At 46.6% G+C, this 24,485-nt stretch overlaps 1 protein-coding gene across 2 annotated transcripts in view; it reads right to left on the bottom strand.

Annotated features, from left to right (window-relative positions):
• Positions 1–24,485, bottom strand: part of LOC139421156 (SH3 and cysteine-rich domain-containing protein 2-like) — a 60,069-nt gene that overhangs the window by 25,094 nt on the left and 10,490 nt on the right. For both annotated transcript variants that reach the window (XR_011635595.1, XM_071171763.1), the window contains exon 2: positions 4,695–5,052. Coding sequence is in view for 1 of the 2 variants with exons in the window: in XM_071171763.1 (XP_071027864.1) it covers positions 4,695–5,052 (358 nt within the window). In the remaining variant the exon portion in view is untranslated. The remainder of the gene's footprint in view (positions 1–4,694; positions 5,053–24,485) is intronic.

Genomic DNA, 24,485 nt, shown 5'->3' with positions numbered 1-24,485 from the left:
AGAGGAGAGACTTATACGAGACTGAGAGAGAGAGGAGACACATAGAGAGGAGAGACAGATAGAGGAGACACAGAGAGAGGAGAGACTGGAGAGGAGAGACTGGGAGAGAGAGAGGACAGACAGAGAGGAGAGACTGGGAGAGAAGAGACAGAGAGGGGAAAGACAGGAGAGACTGGAAGAGAGAGAGAACAGACTGGGAGAGAGAGAGGAGAGACTGGAAGGGAGAGAGAACAGACTGGGAGAGAGAGAGGAGAGACTGGAAGGGAGAGAAGAGACAGAAATAGGAGCGACTGGGAGAGAGAGAGAGAACAGATTGGGAGAGAGAGGGGAGAGACTGGAAGAGAGAGAGGACAGACTGGGAAAGAGAGAGGAGAGACTGGAAGAGAGAGGAGAGACAGAAATAGGATAGACTGGGAGAGAGAGAGGAGAAACTGGAAGAGAGAGGAGAGACAGAGAGATAAGAGACTGGGAGAGACAGAGGACAGACTGGGAGAGAGGAGAGACTGAAAGAGAAAGAGGACAGACAAAGGGAGAGGAGAGACAGATAGAGGAGAGACAGAGAGAGGAGAGAGAGAGGAGAGACAGAGAGAGAGAGAGGAGAGACTGATAAGAGACACAGAGAGAGGAGAGACTGGAGAGGAGAGACTAGGAGAGAGACAGGACAGACTGAGAGAGAGGAGAGACAGATAGAGGAGAGACAGAGAGAGGAGAGACTGGGAGAGAAGAGACTGGGAGATGAGATAGAGAGAGGAGAAACATAGATAGGAGAGACTGAAAGAGATAGAGAGCAGACTGGGAGAGAGAGAGGAGAGACTGGAAGAGAGAGGAGAGACAGAGAGATAAGAGACTGGGAGAGACAGAGGACAGACTGGGAGAGAGGAGAGACTGGAAGAGAGAGAGGACAGACAAAGAGAGAGGAGAGACAGATAGAGGAGAGACAGAGAGAGGAGAGAGAGAGAGAGAGAGAGGGGAGAGACTGGAGGAGAGAGAGAACAGACTGGGAGAGAGAGGAGAGACTGATAAGAGAAAGAGAGAGGAGAGACTGGGAGAGGAGAGACTGATAAGAGACACAGAGAGAGGAGAGACAGAGAGAGAGAGAGAGAGAAGAGACTGATAAGAGACACAGAGAGAGGAGAGACTGGGAGAGGAGAGACTGATGAGAGACACAGAGAGAGGAGAGACAGAGAGAGAGAGAGAGAGACTGATAAGAGACACAGAGAGACTGGGAGAGAGAGAGGAGAGACTGGGAGAGACAGAGAGAGGAGAGACTGGAAGAGAGAGATAACAGACTGGGAGAGAGAGGAAACAGAGAGAGGAGAGACAGAAAGAGGAGAGACTGATAAGAGAGAGAGAACAGACTGGGAGAGAGAGAGGAGAGACTGGAAGAGAGAGATAACAGACTGGGAGAGAGAGGAGACACAGAGAGAGGATAGACAGAAAGAGGAGAGACTGATAAGAGAGAGAGAACAGACTGGGAGAGAGTGGAGATACAGAGAGAGGAGACACCGAGAGAGGAGAGACAAAGAGAGGAGAGACAGAGAGAGGAGAGACTGGGAGAGGAGAGACAGAGAGAGGAGAGACTGGGAGAGGAGAGACTTATACGAGACTGAGAGAGAGAGAGAGGAGACACAAAGAGAGGAGAGACTGGAGAGGAGAGACTGGGAGAGAGAGAGGACAGACTGGGAGAGAGAGGAGAGACTGGAAGGGAGAGAAGAGACAGAGATGAGAAAGAGAGAGAGAGCAGACTGAGAGAGAGAGGAGAGACAGAGAGAGGAGAGACTGGGAGAGGAGAGATAGAGAGAGGAAAGACAGGGATAGGAGAGACTGGAAGAGAGAGAGATAACAGATTGGGAGAGAGAGGGGAGATACTGGAAGGGAGAGAGGACAGACTGGGAAAGAGAGAGGAGAGACTGGAATAGAGGAGAGACAGAGATAGGAGAGATTGGGAGAGAGAGGACAGACTGGGAGAGAGAGAGGAGAGACTGGAAGAGAGAGAGGACAGACTGGGAGATAGAGAGGAGAGACTGGAAGAGAGAGAGGACAGACTGGGAGAGAGAGAGGAGAGACTGGAAGAGAGAGAGGAGAGAGAGGAGAGACTGGAAGAGAGAGGAGAGACAGAGATAGGATAGATTGGGAGAGAGAGGACAGACTGGGAGAGAGCGGACAGACTGGGAGAGAGAGGAGAGACTGGAAGAGATAGGAGAGACTGGGAGAGAGAGGACAGACTGGGAGAGAGAGGAGAGACAGAGATAGGAGAGACTGGGAGAGAGAGGAGAGACTGGAAGAGAGAAGATACTGGAAGAGAGAGGAGAGACTGGGAGAGTTAGAGAAGAGACTGGGAGATAGAGAGGAGAGACAGAGGACAGACTGGAAGAGAGCGGAGAGACTAGGAGAGAGAGGAGAGACTGGGAGAGAGATAGGAGAGACTGGGAGAGAGAGGAGAGAGGGGAGAGATTGGGAGAGAGAGGATAGACTGGGAGAGAGAGGAGAGACAGAGATAGGATAGACTGGGAGAGAGAGGACAGACTGGGAGAGAGCGGACAGACTGGGAGAGAGAGGAGAGACTGGAAGAGATAGGAGAGACTGGGAGAGAGAGGACAGACTGGGAGAGAGAGGAGAGACAGAGATAGGAGAGACTGGGAGAGAGAGGAGAGACTGGAAGAGAGGAGATACTGGAAGAGAGAGGAGAGACTGGGAGAGGGAGAGGAGAGACTGGGAGATAGAGAGGAGAGACTGGGAGAGAGAGGAGACAGATGAGAGACAGAGGAGAGACTGGGAGAGAGAGGAGAGACTGGAAGAGAGCGGAGAGACTAGGAGAGAGAGGAGAGACTGGAAGAGAGAGGAGAGACTGGGAGAGAGAGGAGAGACTGGGAGAGAGAGGAGAGAGATGAGAGACTGGAAGAGAGAGGATAGACTGGAAGAGAGAGGAGAGACAGGGAGAGAGAGGAGAGACAGGGAGAGAGAGGAGAGACAGGGAGAGAGAGGAGAGACTGGGAGAGAGAGGAGAGACTAGAAGAGAGAAGAGAGACAGGGAGAGAGAGGAGAGACTGGAAGATAGAGGACAGACTGGAAGAGAGAGGAGAGTGGAAGAGAGAGGAGAGACTGGAAGAGAGAGGCGAGACAGGGGGAGAGAGGAGAGACTGGAAGATAGAGGACAGACTGGGAGAGAAAGGAGAGACAGAGATAGGAGAGACTGGGAGAGAGAGGAGAGACTGGAAGAGAGAGGAGAGACTGGAAGAGAGAGGAGAGACTGGGAGAGAGAGGAGAGACTGGAAGAGAGAGGAGAGACTGGAAGAGAGAGGAGAGACTGGGAGAGAGAGAGGAGAGACTGTGAGAGAGAGGAGAGACTGGAGAGAGAGGAGAGACTGGAAGAGAGAGGAGAGACTGGAAGAGAGAGGAGAGACTGGGAGAGAGGGGAGAGAGAGGAGAGACTGGGAGAGAGATGAGAGACTGGGAGAGACAGAGGAGAGACTGGGAGAGAGAGGAGATACTGGAAGAGAGAGGAGAGACTGGAAGAGAGAGGAGAGACTGGGAGAGAGAGAGGAAAGACTGGGAGAGAGAGGAGAGACTGGGAGATAGAGAGGAGAGACAGAGAGGAGAGACTGGGAGAGAGAGGAGAGACAGAGGAGAGACTGGGAGAGAGAGGAGAGACAGAGGAGAGACTGGGAGAGAGAGGAGAGACAGAGGAGAGACTGGGAGAGAGAAGAGAGAGAGGAGAGACTGGGAGAGAGAGGAGAGAGAGGAGAGACTGGGAGAGAGAGGAGAAACTAGGAGAGAGAGAGAAGAGACTATGAGAGAGGAGAGACAGAGAGACTGGGAGAGAGAGGAGAGACTAGGGGAGAAAGAGGAGAGACTATGAGAGAGGAGAGACAGAGAGACTGGGAGAGAGAGAGGAGAGACTAGGGGAGAAAGAGGAGAGACAGAGAGACTGGGAGAGAGAGGAGAGACTAGGGGAGAAAGAGGAGAATCAGAGACTGGGAGAGAGAGAATGGGAGATAAAGAGAAGAGACTGGGAGCAATGAGGCAGGCTACAGGACAGCTGGATCAGCTGGTGCGTTGAAGAAAAAATTATGACGTAAGCAAACACAAGCAAAAACAAAGAGGAATAAAATAGCTTCTGCAATCAATCATGGTGACAGGAAGTAGATTTAGCAAAGAGGAAAAGAGTATGAGAATGTTAAACCTCTACACACGCAGCAGCATATCAAGGGCACATGAACACGCAAACTAGACTTGCCCTCAACTTCTCATTCCAATCATACTGTATGCTTTATGTCTGAAAACCCAGAATACACACAAGAGCGGAGTGTAATACCATTCCTGTGGTACCTCTGCTATTCTCCTGCATAAATTCCAATTATAATCCACCTAATGTTTGCTTCACTGTTATCAATATTACATTGTTATTGCTATTGAATAGGAATGAAATTACGTGAGTAATTTCAACTAATTATTCCAGTCATTAGCTACCTAGTCAGGTGCTGCCTTTGAAATCTGTTCACTTAATAGTCAAGTGGATTCTAGTATAATGGATAGTGGCTGTGACCTAATAAAGTAAGGACAATGACCAGCTAGAAATACAAGATCAAGTAACCAGGAGAAATGGCTGAATGACGCAACTAATCCTACATAGACACTGAGGCCTAAGCAGGCTGGTAGTGTCGAGAGGCCTGGGAGTAATGTAGGCACCTTACCCACGATCAGGTGCTTGCAGAGCTGGCAGTGGGTGGGCTTGCGGAAAATGTGCTCCTGGAAGCAGTGGTTCACCTGCGTCAGTGGGCGGGTTGGGGGCGGGGCCTTGGAAGAGAGTGAGGGGGAGGGGCTTAGAGACGGGGAATGGGAGCAGAGGGAGGGGTTGGGGCTGAGTGACGGAGAGCGGGAGGGTGAGCATTCACTGGCGAGGGGAGAGCCAGGGGGCGGGGAGGGGGGTGGCGGGTCGGTGATGAAGTCTGGGGGGAGACGGGCGTCACTGTAGGACCTCTGGAAGAAGTTCTCCACGCTCTTACTGCGCATCAGGGTCTTAAAGGAGAGGGAGCGCTTCAGACGCTGGAGCTGCAGGGAGGGAGAGAGGAGAGCATCAGGAGAACATTCACTACAGGTATCACGTGAGGGATACCACGTGAGGGATAACACGTGAGGGATTTCACAGGTACAATAACAGGTGTACGTACCAGTTGTTCCCCCGAGAGGATGAACAAGCAATTTTCCATTGCAATTCGTTTCCATAGAACATGTAGTTCCATAAACAAGTGATGTTGACTCACCATTTCATGAAAAACCAACAGCACAAAAGGACATTAGCACTCGCATGGAAAATAATCATTTGTGAAATGCCATTTAGTTGGGTTTCATGTAAGGTTGCTAGCCCGTAACCCACTGGGCACAGACGCCAATTCAAAGTCATGTCAAAGTCATTTAGTTGAAATGACATGGAAACATCATTGACTCAACCAGATTGTGCCGAGTGGGAAGGCTTTACGTTGAGGTTTGAATGTGTGTAAATAAAATGTCCCTGGTTCGGCAGGAGAGAGGCTGATGAAAAGGACTGTTCCAGTTACCCAGCAGCCTTATCACCAGCTATTAGCAGCCAATCTCATGGCTCCTTATCTGATTCAGTATCTTTACAGGGTCAATTGATGATGTAATCACACCAGCCTACCTCTGGCCCATTGTCAGTGTGAGTGCGGGTGCTTGGCTTAAATGGTAAACATACACACATATCACACACACACCTATACATGCAATGCACATATACACACACATACTTTCACACATACTGGGGCCAAGCTTCCTGCCATCCAGGACTTCTACACCAGGCGGTATCAGAGGAAGGTCCTAAAATTGTCAAAGACTCCAGCCACCCTAGTCATAGACTGTTATTTCTAGGTCTAGGTCTAGGTCCAAGAGGCTTCTAAAACAGCTTCTACCCCCGAGGCATAAGACTCCTGAACATCTAATCAAATCTTTTACACTGTTGCTACTCTCTGTTATTATCTATGCATAGTCACTTTAATAACTCTACATCCATGTACATATTACCTCATTTACCTCGACTAACCGGTGCCCCCTCCCATTGACTCTGTACCGGTATCCCCTGTATATAGCCTCCACATTGACTCTGTACCGGTATCCCCTGTATATAGCCTCCACATTGACTCTGTCCCGGTATCCCCTGTATATAGCCTCCACATTGACTCTGTACCGGTATCCCCTGTATATAGCCTCCACATTGACTCTGTACCGGTATCACCTGTATATAGCCTCCACATTGACTCTGTACCGGTACACCCTGTATATAGCCTCCACATTGACTCTGTACCGGTACACCCTGTATATAGCCTCCACATTGACTCTGTACCGGTACACCCTGTATATAGCCTCCACATTGACTCTGTACCGGTACACCCTGTATATAGCCTCCACATTGACTCTGTACCGGTACACCCTGTATTGACTCTGTACCAGTACACCCTGTATATAGCCTCCACATTGACTCTGTACCGGTACACCCTGTATTGACTCTGTACCAGTACACCCTGTATATAGCCTCCACATTGACTCTGTACTGGTACACCCTGTATTGACTCTGTACCGGTACACCCTATATATAGTCTGGCTATTGTTATTTCACTGCTGCTCTTTAATTATTTGTTACTTTTATTTATTTTAAAAATATATATTTTTCTTACAACTGCATTGCTGGTTAAGGGCTTGTAAGTAAGCATTTCGCTGTAAGGCGCATGTGACAAATAACATTTGATTTGACACACACACACACACACACACACACACACACACACACACACACACACACACACACAGGATTATTGACACAGCATCCTTACCCCACGTATTGTACATGACGTGACTATTCCTTATCAGCTCTACTGACCGAGCTGTTCCTGCATGACTGATAAATGAACACATGTCAAAGCCATCACTCCTGTATCCTGTCTCTCTGTCTCTCCAACTTGCATTGATTACCTAAATAAATACATGTCGCTCAACTGACTGATGATCTCCACAGGCGCAGGTTGACGTTTATTGTTATGAATCTTGCCCTGGAGGCAGAACTGAACCTTTTCTACTAGCAGGGCCAGCTGCAAAGTCAAAATGGGCTATTATCGTAAAAATGTATGGAAAACAAAAATGTGTTTTTTAAAAACTTTTAATTTAAGGTTAGGGTAAGGCATTAAGATTAGCAGTGTGGTTAAGTTTAAAACCCGATTTTATGACTTTGACTGTGCTAGCTAGTGACCACTGCAGAGCTGCCTCCAGGGCAAGATTTATGACAATAAATGCCAACCTGCTCCTCAAGCCAGAGATACTGATTGATGATCATACATCATGAAGAGTTAGGTGTTATGGATGGTGCTGTGGTGAAGTGTCTGTCACAGAGACACCATGGAGGTGACAGGAGGAAGAATAGCTAGCAGAGAGAGAAGGGCGTTGTCCTCTCCTCTGTCTCTCCTCTGTCTGAAATAAAATAACGAACCAGGGTAGGCAGACACACCATTGATCCACCACAGACACAGCTCCCTGCACTGTGCGTGCGAATGCACATACGCACACACACAAACACACACCGGCGCACACACTCTCTCTCTCTCTCTGCCCGTCGGTCTGCTGCTAGCGGAGGCTTACGCCTCTGTTTCTCAGGGAATAGGAGATGAAAACAGTTTGTCCAAGAGAGCGTGTGAGTCAGAAAGACAGATAGCTACCCAGTGTCCCTGTGTACGTGTTAATGGGCGTAGAAGTGTGTGTGAGTGTACCGGTTTGTGTCGAGTGTGTGTTTCTCCCCGTGTCAAATCATTTGATTACAGCTGCTCATCTGAGTCGATGACGATTGAAGTGGAGAGGCGGTTTGGTTTGACACACCTGTCAGCGCATCGCTCCCTACGTAGCGACCATAAGGCGCGGTGCAGTGCGTCATGCGTTTGTCCAGAGCATGTTAAGTCAGAGGAAAGAAGCGTTGGCGTCATAGTAACAGAATCTAGATTCTATTTCTATGGTCGGTTGTAGCAAACACGTCTCAATTAGAGCGTATCTAATCAAGCCTCTGTGCTGTTCTTCCCAAATAGCACTCTATTCCCTTTCTAGCGCATATGGTCCGTGGTCAAAAGCAGTTCGCCATTAGATAGAATAGGGTGCCATTTGGGACTCGGCCAGAGAGAAACCCTCGTTAAACTCTATTTTAGTTGAGACGGCCGCAGCTTATTATCTGAAGTAACGCCAACATTAACCCTCAGTACTGCCAGTTGGCTTCATGCATAGTAATCCACAAGGGTCCAGTTCATAATGACTGTTTGTTGTCATTTACATGTGGATTAAGTCCTTTGCATACAATACCTTAGGTGACCTAGCTGCTGTACAAATCCAACCCTGGCATACATATGTGTGAACTAGTCCCTGAACCGCTTTATTCAATGCCTTTCCTTTGCAATTTCATGACAATAATCCCAGGAAGTCGAGGGATCGTTTTGCACCAGCCTCTCCACGTCCTGTGTAGTCACGTGGGTCGTGCGTCAGCCAGGCTAAGAGAAGGACTGCCTCAGAGGAAAAGCTTTCTCTATCTCTCTGTCTTTTCATTTCTCTCTCTTTCTCTCTCTCTCCGTCTCTCCCATCCCTCCCTGTCAATTTTTCTCTCTGTTCCCCCCCCCCTCTCTCTGCCATATATCATGGGCATCCAACCCCCGCCCTCAAGAAGAATCCCTCTCTCTAGTGTCTGTTTGTCTAACTGTTAAACTCCCAGGTCAAAGCTGTGCTGAGCAACAAACACTGTTGCAGCCCTGGGAGAGCCAGAGGGTTGTTTATGGACAGCTCTCAAAATGAAAAACAAGGGAACAAACAGAACACACAAACACACACAGACACACACAGACACACACACACACACACACACACACACACACACACACACACACACACACACACACACACACACACACACACACACACACACACACACACACACATCCCTTGGGTTTTGCTCTGTCTGGAGATGCAAGAGAAACGATTGGCAGACGATACAGTATAAATAACCTGCTGGGAAACTTCCCTAACTCTAAATGAATAATGCCGAAAGAGACACGCATGCACACTGCACATACACACACACACACACACAAAACACACAATTTCTCTATCTTCTTGTTGCTGTTCACTTGTTAATCGGATGCAAGCAGCACAGGGGGAGGGGGCATTGGGAAATGTTGTGCTGTCTGTCTTTTAGAACATTATTCCAGTGAAGCAAAGGTCTCTGAGAAGTTTGATCCAAAGCAGTGACTTATGCTTTGTGGTCTTTGAGTTGTTGTTGAATTTATCCCCCTCCAATATTTCTCCTCTCAGCCCTTCCTTACCTCTTACCAGCCCTTCCTTACCTCTCTGACTCATGGGTGTGTTACGTAAAGATATGACACTCACTTACTTTTCCCCGTTGCCCCGGCTGGCGCATAGGGCAAAGAAGATATGACACACAAAGGTAAAAAGATATGACACTCACTCACTTTTCCCCATTGCCCCGGCTGGCGCATAGGGCAAAGAAGATATGACACACAAAGGTAAAGATATGACACAGCTCATTTCTACTCCAGTATTGTTTTTTTGTGTACCTAGTTATCTACTATAACTTGTTTTAACTGTCTGGTATTAGTTGGTAAGGAAGTATTGTATCGGAAGGCAAATTTCAGTGCAAGCAAACAACCAAGTATAATCTTATTTTACCATCACCCAGCAATCCCCTCCCTGACCGGACCAGATTATTGTTCAGACTGCAGAAGGTTGACTGCAGCAGGTTGACTAGCTGGCCCTGGGGACACACAGGTGTCTTCATATTCTTCACTCCCCCCACCACTCTCTGTAGACATCGTCTGACCCAATATCTCCACTACTGCCTCCACACTGGGTTACTTCCATAGCTATTGGTTTAGAGTGCACACATTATGTCAATTCAATAGAAAAATCAACCCGGTTTAAGTGCTACACTAGGTGATCATTCTGCTGCAGTGATCCTGCAAGAAGCACCACGAGCAGAGTGGCTCCATCCCTCACGGCTAGATCAGGTCAGGACACTGGTAGAGTTAGATAGATTAGATAGAGTGATAGGTAGGTAGGTAGGTAGGTAGGAACAGTAAGGTAGGTAGGAACTGTAGGTAGGTAGAAAGGCAGATAGGTAGGTAGATAGATAGATAGGCAGGCAGGCAGGCAGGCAGGCAGGCAGGCAGGCAGGCAGGTAGGAACAGTAAGGTAGGTAGGTAGGTAGGTAGGTAGGTAGGTAGGTAGGTAGGTAGGTAGGTAGGTAGGAACAGTAAGGTATGTACTGTAGGTAGGTAGGTAGGTAGGAACAGTAAGGTATGTACTGTAGGCAGACAGATAGACAGACAAACAGACAGGAACACTAAGGTATGTACTGTGGGTAGGTAGGTAGGAACAGTAAGGTATGTACTGTCGGTAGGTAGGTAGGTAGGTAGGTAGGTGGAATGTAGGTAGGTAGGTAGAAGGTAGTTAGGAACAATAAGGTATGTGCTGTAGGTAGGTAGGTAGGAACAGTAAGGTATGTACTGTATGTAGGTAGGTAAAAGGTAGGTAGAAGGTAGGTAGGAACAATAAGGTATGTACTGTAGGTAGGTAGGTAGGTAGGTAGGTAGGTAGGTAGGTAGGTAGGTAGGTAGGAACAATAAGGTATGTACTGTAGGTAGGTAGGTAGGAACAGTAAGGTATGTTATGTAGGTAGATAAGTAGGTAGGTAGGAAGGTAGGAAGGTAGGTAGATAGATATGTAGGTAGGTAGGTAGGTAGGTAGGAACAGTAAGGTAGGTAGGTGGGTAGATAGGTAGGTAGGTAGGAACAGTAAGGTATGTACTGTCGGTAGGTAGGTAGGTAGGTAGGTAGGTAGGTGGAATGTAGGTAGGTAGGTAGAAGGTAGTTAGGAACAATAAGGTATGTGCTGTAGGTAGGTAGGTAGGAACAGTAAGGTATGTACTGTATGTAGGTAGGTAAAAGGTAGGTAGAAGGTAGGTAGGAACAATAAGGTATGTACTGTAGGTAGGTAGGTAGGTAGGTAGGTAGGTAGGTAGGTAGGTAGGAACAGTAAGGTATGTACTGTAGGTAGGTAGGTAGGAACAGTAAGGTATGTTATGTAGGTAGATAAGTAGGTAGGTAGGAAGGTAGGAAGGTAGGTAGATAGATATGTAGGTAGGTAGGTAGGTAGGTAGGAACAGTAAGGTAGGTAGGTGGGTAGATAGGTAGGTAGGTAGGAACAGTAAGGTATGTACTGTAGGTAGGTAGGTAGGTATGAACAGTAAGGTAGGTAGGTAGGTAGGTAGGAACAGTAAGGTATGTACTGTAGGTAGGTAGGAACAGCAAAGGAATGTACTGTAGGTAGGTAGGTAGGTAGGTAGGTAGGTAGGTAGGTAGGTAGAGAGAAAGAGATAGATAGGTAGGTAGGTAGAAGGTAGGTAGGAACAGTAAGCTGTGTACTGTAGGTAGGTAGAGAGAAGATAGGTAGGAACAGTAAGGTATGTACTGTAGGTAGGTAGGTAGGAACAGTAAGGTATGTACTGTCGGTAGGTAGGTAGGTAGGTAAAAGGTAGGTAGAAGGTAGGTAGGTACAATAAGGTATGTACTGTAGGTAGGTAGGTAGGTAGGAACAGTAAGGTATGTACTGTAGGTAGGTAGGTAGGTAGGTAAAAGGTAGGTAAAAGGTAGGTAGGTACAATAAGGTATGTACTGTAGGTAGGTAGGTAGGTAGGAACAGTAAGGAATGTTATGTAGGTAGGTAGGCAGGAAGAATAAGGTATGTACTGTAGGTAGGAACAGTAAGGTATGTACTGTAGGTAGGTAGGGAGGAACAGTAAGGTATGTACTTTAGGTAGGTAGGTAGGTAGGTAGGAACAGTAAGGTATGTACTGTAGGAACAGTACGGTATGTACTGTATGTAGGAAGGTAGGCAGGAACAGTAAGGTATGTACTGTAGGTAGGTAGGTTAGAACAGTAAGGTATGTATTGTAGGTAGGTAGGTAGGAACAGTGAGGTATGTACTGTAAGTAGGTGGGTGGGAACACAGTGTATCCTTCATTTACTGAAGTTTTTCCATTATTTTGGCAGTTACCTGTAGATGATAGATATATAAGATAGATAAGATAGATAATATAGATAAGATAGATAGATGATATAGATAAGATAGATAGATAGTAGGTAGGTAGGTAGGTAGGTATGTACTGTAGGTAGGTCGGAAGAGTAAGATATGTACTGTAGGTAGGTAGGTAGGAACAGTAAGGTATGTACTGTAGGTAGGTAGGTAAAAGGTAGGTAGAAGGTAGGTAGGAACAATAAGGTAGGTAGGAACAGTAAGGTATGTACTGTAGGTAGGTATGTACTGTAGGTAGGTATGTACTGTAGGTAGGTATGTACTGTAGGTAGGTAGGTATGTACTGTAGGTAGGTAGGTATGTATTGTAGGTAGGTAGGTAGGTAGGAACAGTAAGGTATGTACTGTATGTAGGTAGGTAGGTATGTACTGTAGGTAGGTACGTAGGTTGGAACAGTAAGGTATGTATTGTAGGTAGGTAGGTATGTACTGTAGGTAGGTAGGTAGGTAGGAACAGTAAGGTATGTACTGTATGTAGGTAGGTAGGAACAGTAAGGTATGTACTGTAGGTAGGTTGGTAGGTTGGAACAGTAAGGTATGTATTGTAGGTAGGTAGGTATGTACTGTAGGTAGGTAGGTAGGTAGGAACAGTGAGGTATCTACTGTAGGTAGGTAGGTGGGAACAGTAAGGTATGTTCTGTAGGTTGGTAGGTAGGTAGGAACAGTAAGGTATGTACTGTAGGTAGGTAGGTATGATCAGTAAGGTATGTACTGTAGGTAGGTAGGAACAGTAAGGTATGTACTGTAGGTAGGTAGGAACAGTAAGGTATGTACTGTAGGTAGGTAGGTAGGTTGGAGCAGTAAGGTGTGTACTGTAGGTAGGTAGGTAGGAACAGTAAGGTATATACTGTAGGTAGGTAGGTAGGTAGGAACAGTAAGGTATGTACTGTAGGTAGGTAGGTAGGAACAGTAAGGTATGTACTGTAGGTAGGTAGGTAGGTAGGTAGGTAGGTAGGTAGGTAGGTAGGTAGGTAGGAACAGTAAGGTATGTACTGTAGGTAGGTAGCTAGGAACCGTAAGGTATGTACTGTAGGTAGGTAGGTAGGTGGGTGGGTAGGTAGGTTGGAACAGTAAGGTATGCACTGTAGGTAGGTAGGTAGGTAGGAACAGTAAGGTATGTACTGTAGGTAGGTAGGTAGGTAGGTAGGTAGGTAGGTAGGTAGGTAGGTAGGAACAGTAAGGTATGTACTGTAGGTAGGCAGGTAGGTAGGTAGGAACAGTAAGGTATGTACTGTAGGTAGGTAATAGGTAGGAACAGTAAGGTATGTACTGTAGGTAGGTAGGAACAGTAAGGTATGTACTGTAGGTAGGTAGGTATGAACAGTAAGGTATGTACTGTAGGTAGGTAGGAACAGTAAGGTATGTACTGTAGGTAGGTAGGTATGAACAGTAAGGTATGTACTGTAGGTAGGTAGGTCAGTTGGTCAATTGCTTGATAGATATAAGCAACTGCCAAAATAAAGGAAACACCAACATAAAGTATATTACAGTTTTTCTCAGTCGCTTTGGTGCATTTCTTAGATCAAAAGTGCAATTCTTGATACTACTTGTACAAATCATCTAGTCACTTGTGCACATCATTAAAGCAAGTTCTTATTCCTTTGAACAAATTGCAATTGATAATGTACAAGTGTCAGCTTTTTTCCACATTATCAATTGCTCATGTCATGTTGATCAAAATATAGTAGATGGTTCTCTGTTGAATAGTCTTACCCCTCAAAACATCTAGGCATTAGTTCCTTGCATAAGCCATTACATGCAAAATTGTTGAACTATTTGTCATAAACTGTCAAGCATAGTTTTACACATTTCTATTAGACCTTTTGTACAAAAACTTGAATTGATTAATCGTGCAGGTGAAATTGACCCTCACTCATGAAGGAATGTAAAGTGTTAGTTCAACCAACAATCAACCAGTTGTCTAAATTGCTTAAAGTTGCATGTCATGAAGAATCAATTGGCAAGCATATGTAGACAGACCACAACACAGAGTTGCAATTTTCCAATAATGGATGGACCAGGAAACGAACAGGGTCAACAGCCAAGAGGAGGAAGAAGAGGAGCAAGGATGCGTGGTGGAAGGCAAAACAGAGGAAGAGGCAGAAGAGGACATAGGCGCATATCTGATGACAGAAGGGCCACTATTGTAGACCATGTTGTCAATCATGGCCTTACAATGGCTGAGGCGGGTCGAAGGGTGCAGCCGAATATTGGGAGATCAACCGTGTCCTCAATAGTTCAAAGTTTCGAAGATAGAACAGGTATGTCCACCAATGTACAGTGCACTGTTACTGTATAAAAGCAGTATACTGTATACTTCCTACAATGCTTTATATTACAGTAGTCCACTTGTATTTCACAGCATACAGAAATATACTCTATACAGATACATACTGCACCTTACATGCACCCACCTGTATGTTTTACAGTAAAATGTGTGTTCGCATAGTTTTTGTCTATGTGAAAGTGTGCGATGCATCACTGCATTTTTAGGACTGCAAGATTACCTCAAACCGGTGGCAGAGGACGCCTTTTCACACCTCAACAGGAGGAGGCTATTTGCACCATGGTCCGAGCAAACAATGCCATGAGACTCAGGGAAATACAAAGGACCATTATAGAAGACAACGATGTCTTTGAAAACATCCATACGGTTAGCATCTCAACCATCGACAGGGTGCTGCATAGAAACCAGATGAGTATGAAACAGCTGTACCGTGTACCATTCCAAAGGAATGAGGACAGAGTTAAGGAGCTACGGTACCCGTATGTACAGGTAAAACATATATCTATGTAACTACTTTACAGCAACATTTTATAGTGATACATAGTACAGTAAGCATAAACTGCACACATTTCCATTGCTGTGGAAGGAACATGCAATATATGTACATTTTATGTCACTCTTCCTTACCAAAACAAATTAAACTGTGTGTTCTGGGATATAGCGTATAATGGAGTTGGAATCAAGTGAACCCTCTCACAACTTTGTATACGTGGATGAGGCGGGGTCGAAATATCATCGGTCACAGAGCTACTGTGGATTTGCCAGGCCAACGGGGAGGAAATATCACCATGTGTGCTGCTATTTCGGAGCATGGTGTCCTAACCCATATCCCCCTTATAGGGCGATACAACACCCATAATCTACTCAACTTTTTAGAGACTCTCTACAGGGCTCTCATCCCTGATGATGAGAGGGGTCTGTTTAGGGAGGATTTGCCAAAATATGTGGTCATTTGTGATAATGTGAGTTTCCATCGATCAAACATCATAAGGCAATGGTTTGTGACCCACCCGAGGATGCTCATAGAATTCCTCCCACCTTATTCACCATTCCTTAACCCAATTGAGGAGTTATTTTCAGCATGGAGGTGGAAGGTGTACGATCGTCAGCCACACACACAGATGACCCTGCTGGCTGCAATGGATGCAGCATGTGAGGACATCACAGTAGATGCCTGCAGAGGATGGATAAGGCATTCCAAAAGATTCTTTCCACATTGCATTGGAAGGGAAATACCCGGTGTGATGTGGATGAGAATATGTTGGCCGACAGACAGGAACGTCTGGATGTGTAGAGACAGCACAACAGTGTTGCGGGCAAAGTTGTGCCTTAGGGGTGGTTTCCTGTGTTTCTTTCTAATTTAGTTTTTTTTCCTTTGTGCCCCTTGGGTTGTCCAGTCTCTTTCAATCAATAACCCACATACAGTAATATGTAAATAGTACCATTGAAATTGATATATGCCATAGAAGTGCAGCCTTGTGCATTTTTAATACAGTAACTGTCATCCAAACTGTAGCCCAAGTTTACATCAGGTAATACTGTCAAAGTACACAGTTACATTGACAACATGCCTAAACATTTTGACGACCTTGTTCGTGAACAATGACTCAATGACTTATCATTCTGATGACACTGACATGATCATTGGCATGAATATTTACTTTTGAGATATGTACTAAGGATTTTTAGTGACTGACTAGCTTTAGAAACATATCAATTGTATATTGCAGTTTGTACAAATTGTTCTGAGAAATGCACTTATTATTTTGCACATGTTAGGGATGATGTGAAAAATGCACCAAAGCGACTGAGAAAAACTGTAATAGGACATTGGTCCACCACGAGCCAGAACAGCTTCAATGCACCTTGACATAGAGTCCTCTACTGGAGGAATGCGACACCATTCTTCCGCAAGAAATTCCATCATTCGGTATTTTGTTGATGGTGGTGGAAAACGATGTCTTTAGCGCCGCTACAGAATCTCCCATAAGTGTTCAATTGGGTTGAGATGTGGTGACTGAGACAACCAAGGCTGTTTACATCGTTTTCATGCTCATTAAACCATTCAGTGGCCACAATCAACCTTTCAGTGACGCTAAGCATGATGGGATGTTAATTGCTTAATTAACTCAGGAATCACACCAATGTGGAATCACCTACTTTTAATACACATTGTATCCTTAAGTGTTTCCATTATTTTGGCAGTTACCTGTAGATGATAGATAGATAAGATATATAAGATAGATAATATAGATAGATAAGATAGATAGATAGATAGATAGATAGATAGATAGATAGATGAGATATATAATATATATATATGATAGATACATAATATAGATAGATAGATAGATAGATAGATGAGATATATATATATATATATATATATATATATATATAGATAATATAGATAGATAGATAGATAGATAGATAGATAGATAGATAGATAGATAGATGATAGGAGTATTATTTACTGCTAGGTTCAGTCGGTGTTATATTGAGTACTCTTCTCTATCCTGCCAGAGGGAATTGGAGAGAAAATGTAAACAGAGGACTCATTTAAAATCCTGACAAGAGACCTAACATTATTCTAATGAAGATACAAATATCTGCAGAGTCTGTGTGGATGTAAGAAGTGCTGGGGATGCAGATGCTGTGTTGGTGCTGCTGCTGATGTTGATAGAAACAAGAGCATAAACAGGTGGCCAGAGAGGAAGAGAGGACTAGTGGAATAGTGGGGAAAGACACAAATGATCACGCTATGCAACAGTGTTTCTAAGGTTCAATTAAATGCAAGGGAATCCTATTGTGAGAGGATTCAAGTAGCCAATCAGGTATTAAGGGTCATCTAAATCCTTTTGTTCTTTATCGTATATGCAAGAAAAACAGAGGAGATATGAAACTGTTGAATGTCTGTAGATTTCACTGCTAGACTAAAGCTGCTCATTATGTATGGCAACGGCAGAGTCCCACTTTGAATGAGAGATGCACGAGCAGTCTCTCTCTAGCTCTCTCTGCACGCACACACACACACTCATACACACTCATACACAAACCCAGATCAAACAATGGGCACACACAGAGCACACTCACAAACATGTTTTCTCCCTCTCTTGTCTCTCTCTCTCTCGCTCTGTGTATTTATTCCAGACGTACTGTGCTAGGCTGTGTGAAACCAAGCTCCATATAAAAGGATAGCTGCTCTACCTGGCTGGCACCTCCACCCCCGTCCCCCTCACATCAGCAGTACCCGCTCCTCTCCTCCCCTCCTCACCCAGGCACCCACCATCACCTTCACCCTGACAGCTCATCACCCGCCCGTTGTACTCTCCCAGTCACTGTCCACACGCTAGACCCCGTGACACAGCCTGTCAATCACAGAGTGGGAGGGAGACAGAGAGAAGGGGGAGAGAGAGAGAAAGAGAGAAGGGGGAGAGAGAGAGAGAAAGAGAGAAGGGGGAGAGACAGAGAGAGAAGGGGGAGAGACAGAGAGAGAGTGAAGGGGGAGAGAAAGAGAGAGAGAGACAGAGAGAGAGTGAAGGGGGAGAGACAGAGAGACCCAATTGCCAAAGCACATGCTACCTGCAGCATATCTGGAGCTTTTCCAGTGAACACATAATCACATGAAATATGGACGTTTCCTTATCTTTGCACTGCTCCCTCCCTGCAGTGCACCACAGTCCTAATCAGTGCATCCCTGTCAGTGGCGGGCAAGGCGTCGCATTAATAAACATCCAAGCAGTGAAGGTGTTACACCAACCACATCAGTGGTTTTCTAAGGAGAGAGAATGGTGGCAAGTCAATCAATCAATCAAATGTATTTATAAAGCCCTTTTAACATCAGCAGATGTCACAAAGTGCTGTACAGAACCCCAGCCTAAAAACTCCAAACAGCAAACAATGCAGGTGTAGAAGCACGGTGGCTAGGAAAAACTCCCTAGAAAGGCAGGAACCTAGGAAGAAACCTAGAGAGGAACCAGGCAATGAGGGGTGGCCAGTCCTCTAATGGCTGTGCTAGGTAGAGAGGTAGAGAGGAACCAGTCTCTGATGCGTGGCCAGTCCTCTAATGGATGTGCTAGGTAGAGAGGAACCAGGCTCTGATGGGTGGCCAGTCCTCTAATGGCTGTGCTAGGTAGAGAGGACCCAGGCTCTGATGGGTGGCCAGTCCTCTAATGGCTGTGCTAGGTAGAGAGGAACCAGGCTCTGATGGGTGGCCAGTCCTCTAATGGCTGTGCTAGGTAGAGAGGAACCAGGCTCTGATGGGTGGCCAGTCCTCTAATGGCTGTGCTAGGTAGAGAGGAACCAGGCTCTGATGGGTGGCCAGTCCTCTAATGGATGTGCTAGGTAGAGAGGTACCAGGCTCTGATGGGTGGCCAGTCCTCTAATAGCTGTGCTAGGTAGAGAGGAACCAGGCTCTGATGGGTGGCCAGTCCTCTAATGGATGTGCTAGGTAGAGGTACCAGGCTCTGATGGGTGGCCAGGCCTCTAATAGCTGTGCTAGGTAGAGAGGAACCAGGCTCTGATGGGTGGCCAGTCCTCTAATGGCTGTGCTAGGTAGAGAGGAAGCAGGCTCTGATGGGTGGCCAGTCCTCTAATGGCTGTGCTAGGTAGAGAGGAACCAGGCTCTGAGGGGTGGCCAGTCCTCTAATGGCTGTGCTGGGTGGAGATTAGAAGAGTGCATGTCCATTAAGGCCAGATTGTTCTTCAAGATGCTGATAGTGATGACAGTCTGCAGCTACTAGAAGGGTGCTATTTTCCTGGCTGCTGTCCACTCCCCCAGAATCTCATCTGCTCCTCGACACACACAGACAGACGCACAAACACACATGCACACACACCTCAGCCCGTCTGTACAAGGCACGCCACTGTGAGCCAGCCCAGCGGCGACACTCTAGAGTCCTCCTCTCCTTCTCCCTCTTTGGCTCTCTTCCTTCCTCTCAATTTCTGACATCCTTCATCTAAGTTGGGACTAGTGGGAACACGCTGCAGGCCGCTTCAGGGAGCATCTGTTATCTGGTGAGAGTCATTCTTCTCCATCTCCCTCTCACCAGAATGGCCTTGTGCTTGTGTGATATCTGGTCACGTCAAATAACTCAGGAGGCCTTCTTTTTTGGAGTGACTCTGATTGTGTGTGTGAAGGAGAAACAGATGGATAGAAAGATAAGATAGAAGGATAGACAGGGAGACCCTGTCTATAGGGTCCATATACCTCACCCTGATCCAATTATTTGGAGAGAATGGTTTTGACATGTACCACAGTGCTCAACTAATGGATTCTTAATAGACTACAACTGACAAAGTGTCTATGGGCACAAAGCTATTGAATTTCAAGCAATTCATGGGAGCTCCATAGGCAATTAACCTACTACTTTAACACTGCAGGAGTCAACCTCAATCAGAACCATGGGGTTTAAGGTGAACAAGCTAAATAATTGTGGCACTGACCCTTGATGCCTTTATTCTACAACCTAAGCTCCCAATAATGAAGGGAGAGATTATAGTAGTAGCTGACATTGAGGAATGAAGCGGTATGTTCAAATCCCTGATGAGTCGGGTGGTTTTTGAATGGTGGGCTGATATTTTGGGTGCTGGTGGGAGAGTGAGTACATGTAAATAGCATAACCAATCAGACAGACAGACAGACAGACAGACAGACAGACACAGGTACCTCCCTGCATGTCTGATGAGGAACATGCTCACTGAGCTCAAAACAAAGACAGGAGACAGGAGAGGAATCATGCTACGTGAGTAAATGTGTTTTCACATTCATGATAGGAACATGTTTTGATTGCAATGTCAGAGTGACGTAGTAAGTTGTATGCTATAAAAAATAAATAAAGAGGATTTCGGCATCACTGTGCCTTCTTCAGGGTGATGTAGTAAACCATAGACATCTGGAATACAATAGAAACGTGAAGCATGTGTGAGCTGATTCAGTGTCTGTGTGAGACAGTGTGTGGTGTGCATGTGTGAGCTGATTCAGTGTCTGTGTGAGACAGTGTGTGGTGTGCATGTGTGAGCTGATTCAGTGTCTGTGTGAGACAGTGTGTGGTGTGCATGTGCGCGTGTGTAAGAGAGAGCGAGCGAGAGAAAGAGGGAGAGAGAGTGTGTGTGTGTGTGTGTGTGTGTGTGCAGGCAACCGCAGGGTGCATGTGACGCGTTTAGTGCAGTAGTGCCTAGGTAGATGCCCGCTTCCAACGTGCTTGCATACTCTCGCTTACACCTCGCTGCTGCCGGCCCTTGTGGGGAATTGGGGAGCAGCTTCATGCACAAGTCTCCCCTTGCCGGTACAAAGCCTCTACATGACATGTATCCACGTCTGACCCGGAAACCGGACTAAAGTCTGGCGGCGCTGGGGTGTCTGGTGACGGGGGCAGGAGTGAATGCACCGGGAGCGCTTAATCAGACCCCTGCACGCCAGCGGCACAGGGCTATTACGGTCGCCAGCAGCTGGGACTTGAGTGGCAGCTGCTCTCGGCAGACCCATGTGTGACTGAGCAGCCCTATTTAGTAGCCATACTGCTCACCCCGGCTGGGGAGAGGCCTAGAAAAGGTTGCTTAAAAATCACCCCATCCTGGATAGGCTACCGCACCTATTGGGAGATCCACTCAGTGGTCGAAAATTGCTGAAGAAAATATTTCCACTGAAACTGGCGACATGGAACTTCAGAACTCTTGGACACTGACGACAATAGCGAAAGACCCCAACAGAGAACAACTTTAATTGCTGCAGAGCTAAGGCACTACATTGACATTGCTGCCCTGAGTGAAGACCAGGTTCCTGGATGAAGGGTCCCTGAAAGAGGAGGGAGAAGGTTAAACCTTCTTCTGGAAAGGTTACCCTCTGAGTGGACAACATCAGCACGGTGTGGGACTGGCAATTAAGAACCCAGCCTCACCGAAACACCTGTTGGCATAAGTGAAAGACTCATGTCTCTCCGTATCCCCCAAGCCAAGATGCGTTGTGCTACTCATCTCAGTGAATACGCACCAACGTTACCATCTGAAAATGAGGCAAAGTCACTAGATGAAGCCCTTCACCGCATCACCGGGAAGGACAATATCTGCTTGGTGACTTCAACACTAGGGTGGGACAGAACAACAGGATATGAAGGGGAGTGCTGGCTAGGCATGGTGTCGGCCAGGTCAATGAGAACGGCATGAGACTGTTAACTCTATGTGCCGAGCACGATCTCATTGTCACAACCACCTTGTTGCAGCAGAAGAACAAATATAAAACATCAGGGATGCACCCACGCTCCAAACACTGGCACCGGATTGACCGGATTGACTACGTCATAGTGAGACGTTCTGACACTAACATCAGGACTGGTTCGATGAGAACTCTTCCACCATCACAGCCTTACTGGACAATATGCACAAAGCACACAGGGCTACTCTCAACAGCCCCACATCTGCCACCCTTCACAGGGATTGGCGTGCATCACGCAAGGAAGTGCAAACTACCTTGTGTGCTCTGCAGAACTAACGTGGACAACTAAGGCATAAGAAATCCAAATTTATGCCGACAAAAACGACATGCACAATTTCTACAACTCAACTAAAGCTATCTATGGCCCAAGAAGTCGCTCCATCACCCCCATGAAAACGGCTGATGGTCTGACTCTCTTGAAGGACCAAAACCAGATCCTATGAGGTGGGCTGACCACTTTGAAGCACTTCTCAATCAGCATTCTCATACAGACCACTCCATCCTGGAAGAACTGCCTGTCCGTCCACCCATTCAAGACCTCAACCATTCGCCAACCTTCAGCCATCCGTTCCCTCAAGAACAACAAGACTCCTGGCGCTGACAGCATCCCGGCAGAGCTACTTAAGAAGGGAGGTTACTTCTGCACCAGAACGATCCACCAGTACATCCCTGAGGTTTGGGACATGGAGATTGTCCCCCAACAGTGGCGGGATGCAAACATTGTCACCATCTATAAGAACAAGGGTGACAAGTCCATCTGCTGCAACAGCCGGGGGAAATCCCTTCTGGCAAGGTCCTGGCCAAGGTGATGCTACATGGGCTGGTGAACAACATCACAGAGGAACTGCTGCCAGAGTCACAATGCGACTTCAGAAAGAACAGGAGTGCGGTTGACATGATATTCACGGCACGGCAACTCCAGGAGAAGTGCCGTGAACAACATCAGGACCTTTTCATGGACTTTGTCGACCTTTCCAAGGCCTTCAACACTGTGAGCAGGGAACTACTATGGGCATTCTACAAAAACATCCTTTGCCAGTTCCATGATGGCAGGAGGCAGTGCCTTTTGTAGTAAGTATCGGTGTGAGGCAGGGTTGTGTGCTGTCACCTGTACTCTTTAACATGTTCTTCTATGTGTCACCCAAATTCTCCACAAGGAGCTTGAGGACAGCAGCGGTGTTGCAGTGGATTTCAGGCTGGAAGGAAACCTGTTCAACATCAGGAGGCTCCAAGCAACCACCAAGGTCTGTACGGAGCGAGTTCTTGAGCTGCAGTATGCTGATGACTGTGCTCTTGTGGCCCACACTCCGCCCTTGTAGCGGCTGTGAGGGTCTATAGCAGGATAGGACTGTCTATCAACACCACCAAGACAGAGGTGGTCTGCCAATGAAGATCCAGTCCTCCACCCACCATGGCAGTCTTCACCATTGAACACAAATCACTGGCAATAGTTCCGTCCTTCAACTGAGCAGCATTCTCTCGGAGGACTGCAGCATCGGCCTTGAAATTCTAAATAGGATCAAGCATCAGCTGCCTTCGGGAAACTCAGACGCAGGGTCTTCCAAAACAGGGATCTCCACCTCCACACCAAAGTCGCGTCTATCAAGCCGTCTGCATCACCAGACTTCTTTACAGCTGTGAAGCCTGGGTCACTTACAGTCGCCACAACAAGCAGCTTGAGCGATTCCACATTAGATGCCTGCAGTGCATCCTGGGAATCACCTGGTGCCCCATACAGAAATACTGTGTGCCCCATACAGAAATACTTGCTAAGACCAACTGCAAGAGTATGGAGGCCATGGTCACCCAACACCAACTGCACTGGCTTGGGCATGTCACTAGAATATCTCAGGAGCGCTTGCCGCGGAAGATCCTGTATGGCCAGCTACATCTTGGCCGGCGGTCTGCAGGGGGCAGATGAAACGCAACAAGGACCAGCTGAAAACGTAGATGAAGAAGAGTAACATCAAACCCACAGACCTGGAGGACGCTGCTGCCAACCGTTCCACCTGGTGGCAGCTCTGCCAGAGCGGTGTACAGATGTGGGAAGAGGAGAGGAGCACAAAGACACAGCAAAAACAGCCCCTACCAATACAGACTGCAGATGCCTCACCTGCAATAAAGTTAGTGGATCTCGGATTGGACTCTACAGTCCCCAAAGAATTCAACTCAGAAGTAAAAGTCATCATCGAATACGCTGGACTACCATAAGCAAATGGTTGATGTGTGTGTGTGTGTGTGTGTTTAAAAAGGCTCTCCAAGAAAAAAAACTTTAAACCCTGACACTCTTTACAGTGTATTCTATAATCTACTACTTCAAGGACATTTTTTTAAGTACCTTTCAAAATGGTGTCTCACAGTCAGGTAGCATTCTATCTAATCACAAAACTCATTTGAACAACTGAGGCTGAGCGTAGGTAGGCTACATCAGTGGCTGTTGTGTGCGCTTATCTAATGCTGCATGCCAGCCGACATAATAGGACAAGAAAGCAAGAAAGAGAAGCAAGAAAGAGAGTGATAGCAAAAGCAAGCCAGCAGGAGTGTATGCGTTGCTATGGTGATTTCAGTAAACAGTGCAAATCAACATCCGGTAGAAAACAACGCTATGGCAGAAGGAAAAAGTTGAAATAGTTTAACTCTGGCGGCAAGACCCGTCTACAGTGGCGGCTGACTGCATTCACCGCTTGCCTCAAGGCATTTACCGTCGTTCTCTCATTGAAAACGATGACACCCAGTTTGCTGTCTACCTCGTACCATCTAAACCCAGCATTAGCCTCAATCTCAGCAAATATGTAGAAAAGTGCTGCCAACACATTCAATGACACATGATAGACAATGA

The sequence above is a fragment of the Oncorhynchus clarkii genome, chromosome 12 (genome assembly GCF_045791955.1).
Source record: "Oncorhynchus clarkii lewisi isolate Uvic-CL-2024 chromosome 12, UVic_Ocla_1.0, whole genome shotgun sequence".
NCBI classification, from domain to species: Eukaryota; Metazoa; Chordata; class Actinopteri; order Salmoniformes; family Salmonidae; genus Oncorhynchus; species Oncorhynchus clarkii.
This window is presented reverse-complemented; position numbering and strand designations above follow the sequence as displayed.